Source organism: Phlebotomus papatasi, chromosome 3 (genome assembly GCF_024763615.1).
Source record: "Phlebotomus papatasi isolate M1 chromosome 3, Ppap_2.1, whole genome shotgun sequence".
Classification (NCBI taxonomy): Eukaryota; Metazoa; Arthropoda; class Insecta; order Diptera; family Psychodidae; genus Phlebotomus; species Phlebotomus papatasi.
This window is the reverse complement of record NC_077224.1, coordinates 31,380,995-31,399,471: the sequence shown is the minus strand read 5'-3', so window position 1 is coordinate 31,399,471 and position 18,477 is coordinate 31,380,995. Positions and strand designations below refer to the sequence as shown.

Genomic DNA, 18,477 nt, shown 5'->3' with positions numbered 1-18,477 from the left:
AGGCAGCGCGAAAGGGATGGCAGGCGAGATCCTCACCATGAACCATCAATGGCCAAACTTCTTCTGGGGGACTTGGCAGGCGAGAAACTCACCGTGAACCAGGAGCTCTACTGAGAGAGCCTCCCGGGACAGACTGAGAAGTGTAGCAGGCGGAAGGGAGATCATCTAAACTACCCAGACGACACAAATCAAAATTTCCAATGATCAAAAACTCTTAGGGGGGGAGGAAATGCTTGTATTCGGCAGGCGGAGTGGAGTCACCTGCACCGAATAGGGTGAAAGGAACGTCTGTTCGACAGGGAACCCCTATTGACACTCTCATCAAAACATTGAAATTTATTTAATATAAATTGTTTATATCTAGTGAAATTCATGTAATCTGACCTGCTTTCCTTTAACCTACCCTTTTCTAGAACTGTTCTGCGAATTTAAGAAGGTTTTAAAAAGGTTTAAGCAATTTCAATTGTCGACGTGGAGAAATTTCAAGATTCTTATGAAAAAGTGTAAGAAAGAAGCTTTTACAAAAATAATTTTTTTCTATTTTTTTTAATAAATTGAACGTATATCTATTGCATAACAGTCAAAAAATAACTAAATTTTAATTTAATACACAATTTGCATCAATTTATTTTAATTAAAATGAATTTAATTACAGTGTCAATAAACCGAGACAAAATCGTCGATTTCAACGTCTATTGACAGGTACAGATTGCCGACTTTTGTATCAGCTTGATAGATGAAAAAGAATAAGAAGAATGAATAAAAGTAAACAAAGTTGGTGCATTTTTGTGAAAGAAATAGTGAAATTACTAACAAGTTAAGTGTTTGTGCGCAAAAAAGACTAAGAATGTTTGTTGGTGAGTTGCCACTGGTGATATTTTTATAGTAGAACTTCTTTCAGCTCTAGCACTGCAGAAATCTAATGCGTGACAAAAATTTCGACTGCACCAGAGATGCCCCAATGGAAAGAGTATTGTCTATAAGCTGTTGAGAGAGAAGTCTTAAGGAGAGTGTCAAGTTTTATAAATCTAAAAGCTGCCCATTGCATCCTGTAAGGAATACAATGTAAGATTATGAGGATAGAGAAGTTTAACATCACGAGAATGGCTGCTGTGAAGGGATATAAGATTTACAGAAATCTCTGTGAGGAAGAGTTTCTTACGGAAGGACGGGGCATTCTGGATGGAGATTTAATAGATTCCCTGGTTGGCAATCCCCCAGATGGAGTCACCCAGTGCAATAAGGAAGTTTTCAGCCAAAATCTCAATCAAAGGTGTAAAGAAAAAGTGTCCAATAGGTGTTCAAATTTCGTGTGTCAATAGATACCGAAAGTGTCAATAGATATGGCATTTAGTCATGATCTTAAAAAAATACAGTTTTTTTTAGTTTTTCAAACATTTTGAGAAAAGTGAATGATGCTGAACGGTAGTCAAATTAATAAGTTGATATAAGTTAATATTTAAACACAAAAAAATTTAATACAATAGAAGATATCAGTCAGGAAAGTTACGAAAGTTCTTAAAGTGTCAATAGACGTTCCTTTGACCCTACTTGCTCTATAAAAGCTTCCCTAGAGAGATATAACAATGGCATATTCTGCGGAAACCTTATATCCGATTAGAAATGTTGCTCGCATGAAGTATAGCCTTAGCTGTAAATTTGCATTCTCCACCACAAAAAGTGATTTAACTGGGATATCTCTGTGGAAAATTTATCGAAATTCAAACTCATTTTTCTCAAAACTTCCTTAAATAAAATTTTAGAGTGTTGTAGTTTAGTCTATAGGGCACTTAATGAGTCAAGTGGTAGAGCACTTGCTCTATGATGCAAGTGTCCCGGGTTCGAATTCCCTTTAGGTCACCAGGAATTTTTCTGGCGTTGAAAGTGTTCGAATTGCATCCAGTGAGCTTCACTGCACTTGATTCCACGGGCATGGGATTGACAATCTCATCCCGTACAAGAAAAAATAATAATGCATGTCTAGAAATCCCCTTGCGGGAAGGCCTTGTTCCTTCATGGAATGTTGTGCCAGCATTATTATTATTATTATTATTATTTATTAGTATTATTATTATTATTATTATTAGTATTATTATTATTATTATTATTATTATTATTATATCTCTGGGGGAAATATTCAATTGGTTAATCCTGAGTATATCCCACCTTACCAATTAATAAATAAGGCATTTCCCATTTATTTAGAAGATAAATTAAGTAAATTGCGGGAATTTAAAAAACCATGATTCGCCACAGTATTTTATATTTATTTTCTACAACCATTTTTAATAATAAAATTATACTTATATTTGAAACCCATTTTGTAAATATTCAAACTTCTTAGTGAACAAATTTAATAATTTATTGATAACACATTTCTTTATTTCAGATTTCAAGTTGATCCACAACATTCAAAGCAAAACGATAGAAAAACTTCTTTATTGTTTCCTCATGCGAAAAAAAATTATAATATGCGTAATATAGAGAAAAACTTGTGCAAGATTTAGAAAACATACAGTGAAACGTAGACGCTGCAGACGCGGAATGACATCATTATCTATCCAACGAAACACCATTGAGGACTAACATTAGCCCAGCAGTACTAAGATGTCTCGTAAAATCACAGGTTCGTTCTTCACATGACATCGGAGAAAAGAGAAAGTAGAGATCACGAAAAACAAGAAATCCTAGATGGGAACCAGCAGGAAGAAACAGTGAAAATGGTCAGACTCCTTTTAAATGTATATTATTACTATTTTTCTCATTCATTTATTTATTTTAAATCGCTTATCCCTAACCAGATTGCGTGTCCAGGACATCTAGGTTAGCTTCATTTCTCTACAGGACATCTAGGTTATAGCAGATCATGCCTGTCAATCGTCCGTCACTTCAGGAAGGTGTTCGCCTGCGATTCCAAGATGCTCCATGACAAAATCCTTCATTTATTTGAGCCCGCTTGTCCTACAGGATTGTCCCAAGGCCAGGATTCCTTCACAATGGCTTTCAGAGATTATAATTCTTACAACAGTTAGATTACTTTAAATCGATATTTTATGCACATGAGAACGAACTCAGCGAAACCAAGTGAAAAATCACAACAACTTCATTAGAACAAATGCCAATAAGACTATAAGTAAGGATTTTAACTTCGAATCTCAGTAAATTTGATTTCTCTAATGACCACATTGAAACGGTGTTACCTGATAAGAGGGTTAACGGAATCAGTAATCCTTCAAAATGTAGGACACTACCAAGTTTGACCATTGAGCGAAGTCTTTTCGACTTCGATAGTTCTGTGCTACCATAGTCCTACCGAAAAGCCACAAAACTTGCACGTGTTGATGAAGATCATGGTATTCTGACCTCGAGACCTCATAAAATCTCAGAGAAATAATGGGAAAATTTGGGGGAAACACGGAGTGATATGACAAAAAAAAACCTCTTTTTCCAAATGGTTCACTTACGCAAATGCCCACAAATAGATTCACATTTTAATTAGTGAAGAAAATTAGTTTTAAATCAAGCACAATTAAAGTATTTTTATGCCGCTGAAGTGCGTCAATATAGACCTGGATGGTGTAAAAAAGCGAAATGGGATGAAATTTGATTGAGATTTGTGTGAATGAAACTGTCAGTTTCAACTGGAACTCTTTTGTGAGAATGAACTGAAATAAAATCGCGGCAAATCTCATGGCACTTGATGAAGAAGATGAGGAAGCCCCGTAGTGACTCGAGTCAAATCTCTGAAAATCCTTCATTTATCACGACATCGGATCAGGCGAGACGAGAGGCGGAAATATAATTCACCGCCGTGAAAAGTTTTCGATATTGATCATTCTCTCTCCACACAAGAAACACCGAACATTATGAATATTAACATCATTTTTTAGTAATGAAATATCACAAAAAAGTAGAAATAGCTTAGAGATGTGTCAGATTTTCTTTTAATGCTCAAACGTTGCGACGATCTTCACTCTTTGATAACAATCTTGTGGTATTTCACTTGGTTGGTCCTAGGAGTCTCTCAAAAAAAATGAGAATTGTTTCTTTGCTCCCGAAGAAGTTTAAGAAAAATAAACGACTAAGAGACATAAATTTCTCAGAGAATATTTTAGTGAAAATTGGGGAATTAAACGAGTAAATGATTCACCAAAAAATCACAATAATAATTCAAGCTCAATTTGCCAGTGACAATGCATATACATTGTATTAAACTTCAATAATCTGCAGAATAATGATCATTCCGTCTGTGGACACCATTAAGGTGACTTTAATATTCGCAAATCGTCGAATTTTCTTAATTTAATAATTTTACGACCTCACACAGTTCCCAATGAAGTTACTAATGTGTCTTTGTAGTCAGACACGATGAAAGAAGAATCCATGTATATGAAACCCAATATACATAGGTATGCAATATCTGAGAGGAATTGAAGAGAGATGGAAAAGGGTATACATATAAGGAGAGATTCATTCGAGAGATCAAAAAGTTCAAATTTTCAAGTCTCTGTCCCGAAACACACGGTAAAGACTAATAAAAATAACCCCTGTATTATGCTCCATAATCGTCACGTGTTGTCATGTCATTTATTTTAATTTTCTTATTGCTCGAACTTACAAAGAAAATAATAAGTAGGGGAAAGTGACCATGTTTGATACGATCCAAGCTTAATAATAACTATTTATTTCCTATGTTAATCAATAGTTATGACTTATCGCAATATATTTCAATAGCTAGTGCTAAGCCTCACATTTCCTAAAAAAAAATAGTATCCTAGCTCTTTTTTTCTAGTTTCACGAAGCAAAAATCAAAAATACAGTAGAGTCTCCTAAATTCGAACGCTCGGGGGGTATTTTTGACATTTCTCACCTCCCAAATTCGAACGATTTTTTCAAAACTAACGAAATTTGTGTGAGAATAAATTGTACTTTGAATCAAATTCCCGTACTTTCTCGCAAGTCTTAGTGGTAACATACTTCCTTTTCATTTTACATAACCATAATGTATGTAAACATTCAGGAAGAAGCACATAAATATGATTTTCATTCACCAAGAATACGAACTTTGTAACATAACCTCACAATTGACATTTTGAATCCAAACGGCGTTCGAATTTGAGAGATTCAGATTTGAGACACTCTACTGTAGGTCCAAAACTGTAATTTCGATACATGATATTTCATGAGTATTTCTTAATTAATGTCGCTGTTCAGGAAAACTACTATCAAAGGCACATAGAGGGTTCATCAGTATTAATATTTATGTAAAAATATTTTTACGTGGGGACACTGTTTTTGTGGGAGGTGAGAAATTCATAAATTCTACCTGTGTCCATCCTATATTTTAAAAAGGGTCCATGACTGATAATTTAATTGTGGCAACTCTATCATTAGATGTGATTCTTTCATAATTACACTTATTGTAATCCTCCAATTTTATCGACAATTGACATAGCATTCAACCCTGTTGCCTGAATTTTAAGGTTGCAGAGTGACATTTTCATGGACTCAAAGTGAAAAAATGGCTTTCGTTAGTGCCCTAATGTCATAAAAACACGGCTTAGAAAAATTACATAAAAGTGATTTTAAAACTAATTACCAATCGTACAAACGATTTAAGCAGATAGATTAGAGTTCCGTCTAAATATTGAAGTGCAATTTTTTGTATCCGGTGAAATTTTTACAGTGAAAATAGGCCTCCGATTTGTCGAATCAATTATTATACAGGAAGGCCCCGGACCCCACTTGTATAAAAGTCGCCAATAAATTTTCATTTTCTTCTTGAGGAAAATTTAAGGATTTCCAGGAACTATGTGAGGTAGGACTATGAACCTAATAAGTGAGACATTTTTTTGTCATAGTGGAAGAATCGCTTCGGTGTGTGTGTTAATCAGAAAAAAATCACAAACCTTGGACATCATTTTACAGTATCAAGCATGGTCACTTTCCCCTATATAGCGTCTCTTCTTTCAATTATCCACCCATATAGCAAATTATAATTTTAGCATAATTATATGTATATCTCAACATTTGAAAAAAATGACGTCCCTGTGTTTGTTCGATAGATGAAAAACAGTAAGGATTCCAACCTAATGATCAGAACTGCTAGAGTCCCCAATAAGTCACTAACTCTAGTACTAGTAGATACTTTTTTGAATTCATTTTTCACCCTTCTACTGTATCTCTTCAACAATGTGTTTTTTTAATGTATAGAGTAAAATGGGGTAATTCGGAATCATTTATAATACAAAATTTTAAAATTTCCTCAATGTAATAGATGGGTGGAGAAAAAAAACCTGAAGAACTACTAATGTTTCACTACTACTAATGTTTCAGACTGGAGATTTAGTCTCGTGCTTGATTTTAATATACAATTCTAAGTTAAAATTATTTCAAAAATTTTGTTTGAAAGAAATTAAAGGAGTTAGGTCTTTAACCCGTCTTACTTTCATGGAATACATACTTCTTTGAGTTTTTTTTGTGACATTTAGTGAGAAAATTCTAAAATTTCAGTTCATTCTATCTCATAAACTCTATAGTACAGTTGATTTTATATTATATGATTGTATTGTAAAATTTCAAATCTCAGGGTAAATTTCAATAGATATCTTTTTTTTTTTAGAAATATTAACCAATGATATAGTCTCCATTGATCTTAACGATATTGTTGTCCAAAGATAAGCTTATCAATTCCAAGAGGAACAATCCTTTTTTTTAAAGAAAGTTTACAACGTGGTTTTAGACAGCTTCTGCGGATTTCATATTTTTAGCACCAAATTATTCTGTAATAGTTCCGGCACACCTTTAAGATCAGGAAAATTTGGTATGTCAAAATACGCATCCCTTCCTTTCTCAAAGGTTCTGCATCTATCCTACTCTTTCGCACTCTTCTTCTCCTTTTGAACATCACACCAAAATAAATTTAATTCATTCCAATTTGGAGTCCGAAATAGTGGAATAGATTTAGGAGAACCTTTATGAAAGACAGGGACGCGAATTTTGATTTCATAAAATTTTACCGTTCCAAAAGGTGTGCCGGAGGCATAAGGATTGGAATAACTGATAATCAAAAGGGTCAATATATCAAGAATATTCTAGGTGCTGGAGAATTTCCTAATGCGACTCCTGAATTTTCAGTGATTTATTTATGTGAGATCAGCTTCTTCAAAAGATTTTGTGGCTATTTTCCAGGACCTTTTGGACTGTAATTATCATTTCTCATCACCTGTTACCAATCTATACAAGACAAACCCATTATCGTAACTTACGAGATCCGATTCAGTGAAAAGATGTGTAACTCATTAATATTAATATCTTGGAGAGTTACGCATTTTTTTTAAATAGCGAATTGCGCTCGAATGATTGTTTTCTATATCTTAACAATCTCTTTTTAATTGTTATCCACAAATTTTCATCCATTCGTATACTCACAATATCTAAGGGATAGATCTAATAAAGCGAAGATCTATTATGGTACAAACACACACTGGAACATAATCGTTCTATGAATGTAAACAGTCATGAATTTTGAGTTAAATTTTGGGCATCGCACAAATTAAAATAAAAAGATAAAAATTAGTTCGCAGCGATTCTCGCCCCGAAATTCAACTTACAATCGAATTTTTACGCAATCCGAGTTGCAAGCACCAAGAGTCTCACGCATTTCGAGGTCCCCTTTAAATAATCTCAGCTATCATAAGCTTACTTGGGCTTATCACCGATTTTATTCAATGAAGTATCTTTTGATACAACTTCTATATAAATATGTAGTAGATTCTTGATATTAGGGCAGAATCACATTGACAATAAAATGCTCACCGTCACCGTCAAAACCTCACCGTTGTTTATCGTTAATTTACACATTTTCATTGCAATTCTTATGCAAATTTCCTATTACCGTATTAGCTTATCTCATACTCGGTGGCAGTAGATGAAAATAATACAAGAAATAAAAAGAAATAATACGAAAATACGATAAACGGTAAACAACAAAAATTAATCGTACAGTTTTTTTTGCTCACTCTTTACCATATTTTCTTTTTATTTCTTCAATTTTCTTATATTATTTTCCCCTAGTGCCACCGAGTATGAGATAAGGTAATACGGTAATTGAGAATTTGCGTAAGATTTTGCAATGAATATGCGTAAATTAATGAAATACGATGCGAATTTGACGGTGACGGTGAGCATTTTACAGTCAATGAGGCCATTTACATCGTCGCATTAGATTGAGATTTGTTTAATTTTTTTCGGTGTAAACGGCAAATCCAATACGACCCCTCGTATCGAATTGGATTGGATTCAACTTGTCCCAAATGTCCCAAAAATTTTCGGAGCGCGCGAAGCGAAATTCGGAGTACATTTGACGTTTAACCTAACCTTAATTTTGTGTTTTTATGGTGAAGAAGCTAAGTACAAAATAAAATATTCAGGTATTTTTGTGTTGTACGCGAAGATATGGGCGACGAAAAGGGTAAAAAGAAGTGGCAAACCAAGGAGACGAAGCTCCTTCTCCAAATTGTGCATGAGAAGGAGATTGTGGCGATGATGGACTCCAAAAAATTCCGCAACCAAGAAGTGTTTGCGGAAGTTGAAAAAGAGTTCCTTAAACAAGGATATCAACGTGATGTTAAGCAGATTGAAATTAAATTTAAGAATCTTAAGCAAGAGTACAACCGAATCACCAGCTGGAACAACACGTCTGGCAATCCCCGTCGTGAGCACGAGTTCCAACAAGAATTGGACCTTATTTTCCTCAATAGACCGAGGGAAGTTTTTCATCAACTGCATGGCTGTGAAAGCACCGAGGAGGAGAGCACTGGTAATTCTTTTCTTTTTATAAATAAAGCCTTACGTAGTAATGTTTTTTTTATTTTTTAGGAAAAGACATCGTGCAGAATCCAGAAGATGTTGATGATGTAGCAACTCCTCAGACATCATCAAGCTCTTCTAAATTGAAGAAAAGAAAGAAGGAGAGTGACCTAATGGCTGCTACCAAAGTTTTTCTTGCTGCACAAAAGGAGTTGTTCGAAAAAGAAGCTGAAAGGGAGGAGAAAGAAAATGAAAAGGATAGGGAACTTCTCCGTAAGTTCCTCGAGAAATAAATAGCGAATCTACAGTCATCCGTTTAAAAACCATTTTTTGATATACCTAAATCCTAAATGTTTCATAAAAGTTTCTTTAGAATTCTGCAATTATCTGAAATATATTTGACCTTTGCAAACAATTAAAGAAAAAAAAAAACGGAAAACAGTAAAAAAAATCTGTACTACATTAATTTGTATTTCGATATTTCAATATATTTTTTTGGAAAATACTTGAAGTAATGTAATCCACTGGTAAATATAAATTAGTTAGATGAATTAAATGTTTGAATAAGATAAGTCAGCAAAGTGTTTCGAATAGTTGTTCCATCCAAGGAATCCCTCTCGTGAGATTGATATCTTGGTGGTTCAGGAAAATCTTCTAATTCTCTAGGAGTAGGAATCCAATCAACTTGAAATTCATCATTTTCATCTTCGACGAAATTGTGTAATGTGCAGCAAGCTGCAACTACCTGAGGCATAAATGTGTAAATTATGTCGCTCCTTTTTAAGAGAATTCTCCATCTTCCCTTCAATCGACCAAATGCAATTTCTACTGTAACCCTTGCCTTGTTTAAAAATTTGTTAAATTGGTCCTTATCCGCTGGTAGATTTAAACCGTAAAAGTCCTTCATTAGCCATGGAAGAAGGGGATACGCTGGATCTCCAACTATAATATATGGAATATTTACATTATTCAATTGAAAATTACTTTCCGGAATAAGTTCATCATGTCTTAGAAAGAGAGATGAATTTTTGAAAGCAAACGCATCATGGCATGATCCTGGAAACTTTACGCTCACGTGTATAAACTTAATATTGTGGTCTACTGTTCCTTGAAGTATGATTGAGCCGTAGTTTTTTCGATTCATAAAATCTTTGCGTCCTTCTTCTGGTGGTAAAATCGGAATGTGACTTCCATCAACTGCTGCTATGATTTGCGGTAAGCCACACATCTTCTTAAATTCTTCCGTTGACCTCCTGCATCGATCTTCATCTGGCATACGAATGACTCTTCTCATTAGTTTCCTGTTAATGCATTTTACTACTCGGTGAAAATAACGGCACACCGTGCTCTTATGCACACCAAATACGTCTCCAACGACCCTGTATTCTGCACAGCTAGCCAATTTATAGAGGGTGAGCGCAACTTGTTTCTCAGGGGATACAGGAACACGAGTAGATATAAAATTTGGTAAATGTCGCAAATCCTCCTGAAGAAGTTGAACTAACTTATTAAAGGAAACTCGGCACATCCGAAACGCAGCTTTAAATTCTTCCTCTGGTGCTTCATCTCTGAGCCTAATCCACGCAGCATCGGTCCTGGGATAAGCCCACACTGTTCTAGTCCTCCTGCTTCGATAGCTCAAGAGAAAGAGCTTAAAATATTCGAAGAGAAATAATCTATAAAGAATATATCGTTTTATCAAAATTCATCACATTTTAGATATCAGTAAATATTACTTGATCCTTTTCTTATATTTCCTCTGCTTCAACTTCCTTTTCAACTGCCTTTTCACGATAAAGTATTTTGTGATACTCCTCATCACCAATCAATTTTGCGTGGAAACTCTTAAAATAACTCAACAATCCAAGGTTGAAGTTGAAAATATTATTTTTAACCTCACAAAAATATCATCCCGCTAAAAATCCAATTCAATCTCAACAGTACGATATAAACAGACAAGATTGGATTCGGATTTTGGGACAATCCAATCTCAATCTAATGCGACGATGTAAATGGCCTCAATGTGATTCTGCCCTTAATATTCCTCAAAGTGTAAGTTATCTTTAGAAGCATAAGTTCATGCTATGTACTAAGCTTTGTAAATTTATCTGTACAAATACTAGATAAGTTTAGTATTGATGGGGGTGACTTGACTCTGTGTGTGGGAAATGGGAAGCAATGAAGCTGCAAATGCTACATAAACATCAAAGAGGCGCAAATGAGTTACAGCAATGCTCAACAATTTATTGGAAATGGAAGTTTTGTCAGTTGTTGTCATTAACTGCTCCTTACCACTTGAAGTACCCATCGTGCTCTTCACTGCAAAATGCCAATAATATTCGCACCACAAAGTCGCATTTGACAGTGTCGCCCTTTTTTTGTTGCTCTCCGTGTATACGCTCTCCTCTCTGGGCAACATTAATATCTCTATGGCTCGTCTTGTAAATCGCATCCACAACAGCGTGTTAGCAGCCTTCATCGCTGGCACCATCGTCGTTTTGCTCTTGTGCCGTCACACATGGCTTGCAGGGACTCTCCTCGACAAGAGCCCATGACTGCGGGTAGCCGCCAAATCTTGATTCTCCTCTCGAATTCCATCGGGTGCCCCAGGTGAGGAGGACCACGGAGGCGGACGCTGTCATCCTCTCGGGCTGCCGTTCCGTTTGATCAAGTATTCCCATCCCAGAGTCAGTCTTCACCCATGGTCCCTGGTTCGGGCTGAGGGGCGAAGACCTCGATGAGGGTGCTGCTACTCTCGCAACGTGTTGGCAGATTTTTGTGAATTTGCATGTCTCGATCTCTGGGCAGTGCACCAGGTATTTCCCACCCTATGTTTGGCCCGTGGCACGATTTATTCAGTGTGGTGACAAGAGGTATATATTTTGTGCGATAAAAAACATACATGATAAATTCCAATAATCTTACGTTTGCAGTGATTCATTTATTGGCCATTTAATTCAAGAAAGAGTCCCATTTTAATCATTTTGCACACTTACAATTTTCTCAATGATTCTTATAAAATAATTGATATACGAGTACACAAGAGAAATCATCAAGCATACATAATCAAAAAATTACAGTATTTGATAAATAACTTATTAATTTTCCTTGTTCCTGTACTTATTTGAAAAATATCCTGGATAACATTCTGTTGAATAACACAAGCTGTGATATAATATTGGTTCCCAGTAAAAGAATGGCGAATTGTAACCCGCAAATATTTTATGTGTTCTGTGCCCTGAAACCCCTCGAAGCAATAATACACACAAAATGCTCAACTAATCACAGCAAATGATCACTGGAGTCTTTTCTCCTCCTCATATTCTCATGCCGATAAGAAATGGTCATATTTTCCAAGGCAGGAATATACACCAGTACAATTTGAAATTCGAGTGGACAAGTCGTGACAACATTCCTCCCCAAAGCCCACCCATCAGTTTCAAAATAGCTCCCAATGAAATCAAAAGTGTTTTATTACACATGCAACAAGCGACGTGATCATGTCATAAATAACAAATATCAATAATCTCACGCCGTCTCCACTCAACATTACATATCAAAACAATTCAGATGGAAGCACAAAAAGATATCAAATAGAATGCATAATATTTAAGAATTCATTGAGACTCAGATCGTTCCTCTCATGGATTTTTGCTGTATCAACTCGTGAGATCCAGCCAGGAGTAGAAAAGATCAATCAATCAAGATTATTTCACAATATCATCATCGAAAACTATTAGACTTTAGTATAAACGGTTTTCCTCTCATGTGTACATTAAGCAGGTTCTTTAACAAATCATTTAGAAAACCCTAACTAAATAACTTCACGTGGATTTTTAGATTATCACACGCCAAATAGAAATCACGTAATAAAACCGAATAAATTAGATAGTCAAAATAATTGAGAAAAATAATTTTAACGTTCATATAGTTATGCAATTTAATTTAAATTTTAAGTACTAGAAGTGATTAAATATTATATATAATTTTAAAGGCACACTAGCCTTCAATGGAGGACATTCCGTATTATTAATTGTATAATTTATTAAATATTTCCAGTTCCCTCATCAACAAAATATTTTGATCACTTTTGATTTAAGAAGATAATTTTGCAGCTCTAAAGCTCTTCCAAATAGCTCAGGAATCAAAAGATAATTTGGACTTGATGAGAGAAGTTATGAACTTTTAATGCATGTGATTATCTCAAAAAGGGGTGGTAAAGTTGGCAAAGCGTCCCAGCTTTGCGAAATAGAATGCTCGAATTAACGAAATAGGGGCACTCAATGGGTCAAGTGGTAGAGCACTCGCTCTATGATGCAAGTGTCCCGGGTTCGAATCCCCTTTAGGTCACCAGGAATTTTTCTGGCGTTAAAGGTGTTCGGATTGCATCCAGTAAGCTTCACTGCACTTGATTCCACGGGCATGGGACTGACAATCTCATCTCGTACAAGAAAAAATAATAATGCACGTCTAGAAATCCCCTTGCGGGAAGGCCTAGTTCCTTCATGGAATGTTGAGCCAGCATTATTATTATTATAACGAAATAGAATTATCCGTGAATTAACTTTTCTCACGATTTCTGGGTGTATGACAGTTTAATACCGATTAAATTGATTCATAAACTATAAAATAATTTGGTTTAAAAGTGTGCATGTAAAGAATGTTTTTGTACGCACAAATAAAATGGGATAATCGGAGAAAAATAAATCAAATACGATTATTTATTGATTGAGACTGACATGGCCAGGTTCTAAATTTCAATATCTTTTGACAAAAATTCAAATTTTATCAAAACAGTTAAAAATGAACCCTCCAAAATGATGGATCTCTGATCTCCAATAATTCAAAATGGCGATTTTTTTGGGTATAAGTATGTTTTGACAAAATGTTCAGCCTAGGCTACCTCTAAAATATATCCCAAAAAAAATAAAAGAAATCTATAGTGCCGTTTTCGAAATAAACCAAAAATATAATTTTGGTGGAGTTGGTGTGGGGGTTTGAGGGTAAAAAAGAAAACAAAACTTCTGTAGATATTTTTTTTTATTGGGGGTCACCGAAGAAGATCGAAAGTTGATATCTTTTACCGTTTAGACTTCAGAGCAGTTACAAATTGGCATAAAGCGGATTAACCCTCTAACGCTGTTTTCTTTAATATGCGAAAAAAGTTCTAAAACAATGTTTTCTAGGATAATTATGATCCAATAAAGTCAAAAAAAAACCATCCATTCTTTATTATCTCTTGTAGTTTAGGCGCTAGGTAAGAAAATATAAAAATTTTTTGAAAATCTTCTTGCTTCTAAAATTCACATTTTTAGATTTTTCAAATTTTTTAAATAAAATAAACAAAGTAGAATGACATATCTTTCAGTAAAAAATAAATTTATTTTTGGCAGATAACTTTACATCGGTATTTTTATGGAAATTGGAAATGAGTCTTTTTGCACAAATATTTTTTGTTGCTTTCTCTCTGACCTCTCACACAAAACTGGGAATAGCAACAAAACGAAGAGTCAAAATGAGTTCAAACTTTCAAGAAATGTTTATAAGACTATTACCGGGGACACTATATAGCACTTTTAAATAAATAAAACCTTTATTGTCGCTGTAAATGTGATTTTTGTGAAGACCGCCTGGAGGCGGTCTTACCCGTCAGAGGGTTAAATAACTACAGTAGACTCTCTCTCAATCGGGAATATGGGGCGAAATGTCATCCGGTTTAGCGATAGAATTGAGCGTCAAAGCCTTTGTAAATTCCACAAAAAGCGCTCAATTATAAAGAATCACGATAAAATAGGAAGAACTACAGCGAATTTGAGCGAATTAGCTTCATAATTAAGCGTGAAAATTGTCACCAAAATTTGACGCCCGATTGAAAAAGAGCCGATTGAGTGAGAGTCTACTGTACTCTCTCTTTACGTTTTAGGTAAAACTTATTACATTCTTCAATACGTTATAGAGGAGCTTTATTTCTTTAACTTTTAACATGTTCTACACTTTTAACTTCAAACTACCCAAGTAGTAAAACTAATCCTCTTAGTTAATTAATTGGTCAAATATATAACGCCTTCGAAAGTCATAAAACGAAAGGTCCGGAAATGTTAAAAAAAAAAACATACGAGGTCAAACATTTTGATCGAGGATTTTCCAAATGACAACGAACTTTATGGGCTTCAAAATAATTAAAATTGGTAAAATTAACATCTAAAATAATGTTTTTCGAGATTTTTTTAATTATTTTATTTTTTAATTATGAGAGTAATAAATTATTATCACTAATTGTGTATATTAATGAAGAAAAACTAAAGTTTAAAATAACTCGTCTTTTGTCATGATGGTTGCAAAACAGTATTATAAATTAATAAATTACTGAATACGTGTTTTTATATTATAGAGTCATCATCGATCATTACTTGTACTTATTAAGGACATGATTTAATTAAATTTCAGTTTAAATTCATAGTTTAGGATAAGTTTGCGTTTTCTATTTACAGTAGAAACATTTCCATAAATCAGATGATGTCTATTTTATCAAACAAAAATTACTTATTTTGTGTTATTTACAAAATTCCTCGCAAATACGTACAGAATCAAATATAATTCATATGATACGTCAACAATTTCTTTGAAAGGTTAATAATCTTATTCAATTTATATCTGCTATCTGATAAGACAAACTTGCATAACACTTTCATAATCTGCTCCCAAGTTCCGGAAATCCGGAGTATTCCCCCATGGAAAATCTTAACGTCATCCTCAGCAATAAGAATTTGCTATTCGATAGAACTCTTGATAAGACGTTGTATACAATTATGACTAATCTGAAAGTAGTGTGTTTTGAAATCTTGCGCACGATAAACTTTCAGACTGAAAATAGAGGTGACTCCATTCTTCATCAAAATAAAATGTTAAAGCCAAGATATAGTAAGAGGAAAAGAATCCCACGGGGGAATAATATTGTTTAATAGATCACTGTTCTCTTCTGGTGTTTTGATCAAAATTGCACGTACTCGAAGGATGATAAAATGTGTTGGGATACGCGAAGGCGATGATAAATGGGTTAGGCATTTCGGACACGGTGTTATTATGTCGAGAGGGAGAATATTCATCGTGGCGGCAAGCAAATCATCAAGATATCGCCCCTCTGCAACAATAAAACATCAACAAATGACGCGGGAGCATTTGCAAAATTGGGAATCGCGCGAGAATAATTTCAGCATGCTTGTTATCATCTCATAAGAAGCGCCGCCGTATTCAACAATAAAGGGCTCACTGCTCTCAAAGTAAGTGGCAGATAATTGCATACCCCATCCTCAACTTCTTGGCCGCTGTGGTCATGCTCACCACAATTCACACTTCCATCCAACATCTTTACAAGGAGTTTCCGAATAGCCGCCGACGTAGGTGCTCATCGATGACGAATGGTCTATAGATATGCGCCGGTTGCCCTTTATATTCTCTTTCTTTCATTACTTGTTTTTAAGTTTAACATTACCAGCCAAACAGCCAATTAGCATATTGTAATGAGAGAAAGTATAAGGGGTTTAAAGTATTTGAAAAAAAATTAGGAATAAAAAAATCATAATTAACGAAAATCTTTAACTAACCTCAACATTTTTAAAACAATTTATAAGTGATAACATCATTCAGAAAAATCATCATCAATTAAATAAATCACTTTGATTAGAATCTATTCTATTATCTTAGATTAGATTTGTTCTAATATATTCTAATGAGTTATTACATCTCCTATTTAATTAAATTTCATTTTAAAACAAGTGGCCAGAATAAGTTCTGAAACAAAATTGGGGAAAATATATATTTTTCAATAATATTTATACAAATTCTCGATAAATCTTCTAGATTAAATAGACATTTCTTAAAAGCATCTATATATACAACAATTTATTTTAATATAATAATAGTTTCAAAATTACTATACGACATTAGAGCTTTAAGTGGCTAAGTAATTGAAGTTCAAACATACAACTAACTAACCTTATATTAATTCCATACGAATCAAACATAACGTTTAAATCAGTGCTATTTAAATGTGTTGCTATGGACTAATGCTGTGATGACGTTGCTTTTTAATATGGAAATTTTAAGATTAGGGGAGGTGATACGTGGGGTTACGGTTATATACGTTTTTCTGGCCATTTTTAAAAGGAAACTGAGCATTAAAATGATTTTGTGTAGCTAAATTACAATTAAAGCCCAGTTTGCTTTAGAAATATCGCAAAAAAATCATATACCAATGTAGCCTCACAGCTCAAAATAGCCTCATCTCTTCCTATATCTTTATTATTTTTAACTCCAAATGTGTTCTAATTTTTATTTATTAAAAATCCATATTGAAAAGACTCGAATCCCTTATAACCCTTTTATCTCCAAGCCATTTTTTGTTTTTTTTCTAACTCAAAAACGAGATACTCCATTTATAAACGCTGTCTTGACAATATATCTCTTAACGTTATCATTATCATAGAAAAAAAACATAAAACATATTTCTCAACCGATTAAGCCTATCTAGTTAAAATTATCAAATCAATTTTCAAAACATGTTTTATTTTATTTGCTTTTAAAAATTCAAGCTTTTCTTTAAATAATAATAAGAAAAGATTGTTGGTCGCAGAAAATTTATCTAATAGCCTACCTCATACTTTCAGAATTTAAAACCAAATTTTTAAAATTCTAATACATATAATCTAGCTGTTATTAAAAATCGTTATGAGATATGTATTACAATGTAACAATTTTATATTGTTGTATGTATTCCGTATTGAATGTAACTGCTAAGTCCATCGTAGATCGCACATGATAATCCCATAATGTAGATACTTCTTCCGTACTCTTGAATATGTTGGTCAAAGGCGATGCGTTTTCATTACATTTTATCATACGTGAAAATGTCCTGATACAGACATTCAATTCCTAATAAAATTTATGCTTTGAGAAATCGAGGCAAAGTGCAATTTTTTTGTTTTCTTTTAAATTTCAAAATTTATTTGAAATGCTCTACTTTTTAAATGATATAGCAACCAGAAAAGCTATGCAAGCCATTATGACAATGTGGTTGAATCAAATTCAGAATCTTGCCTTTAAACGCCTTAGGATCGAACCCGAACGTCTTCCTGAAGTAGCGGAGGATCGAGAAGCATGGGCTGCTAATTTGGATGTCATGGGCCCGCGACTCTAATAAGGTTAAGCGATAAAAAAAAGATGATGATGATGATAAAATTTACCCACTGATTTCAGTTAAAAAAAAATCTAATTTCAAAATTTTGTAATTCTTTTAAACTAGAATTGCCAATATTATTGATTCATTTAGTACATACTAATATGTATGCAATTAATTTCTAAATGCAATTAATGAGAAACAACAATGAGATAATTAGATAATTATAATATTATGATTGTGAGAAAATGAACAGATGATTTTACAAATTCACCTGAATGACTCTGGTTTTCAGTTTGCTTAACACTTAGCATATCTATGCAAAAGGTAAGTCCGCAAATGTAAGCTGGATTATTCAAAACTATCTTCGAACCGTAAACTTCTTATGTTTGGACAATGCCATCACAAGTGAGGTGAGTCCATATTATTAGAAAAGAAAACTGTCGTAAAGACGTCACTGATTCGAATGTGACTGATAAGGCAATAGTGTG

The 18,477-nt window shown here is 34.0% G+C and overlaps 2 protein-coding genes across 2 annotated transcripts; one reads left to right on the top strand and one right to left on the bottom strand.

The window, feature by feature from the left end:
- Positions 1 to 8,207: 8,207 nt before the first annotated feature.
- Positions 8,208 to 9,145, top strand: LOC129805290 (uncharacterized). Its single transcript, XM_055853109.1, has 2 exons — positions 8,208 to 8,821; positions 8,881 to 9,145. Exons 1-2 carry the CDS (start codon positions 8,458 to 8,460, stop codon positions 9,102 to 9,104), a joined length of 588 nt encoding a protein of 195 aa, XP_055709084.1. The 5' UTR covers positions 8,208 to 8,457; the 3' UTR covers positions 9,105 to 9,145.
- A 204-nt stretch (positions 9,146 to 9,349) lies between these two features.
- LOC129805246 (uncharacterized) lies at positions 9,350 to 10,105 on the bottom strand. The gene has a single exon (XM_055853025.1). It carries the CDS (start codon positions 10,103 to 10,105, stop codon positions 9,350 to 9,352), a length of 756 nt encoding a protein of 251 aa, XP_055709000.1.
- Between the last annotated feature and the right edge of the window lie 8,372 nt (positions 10,106 to 18,477).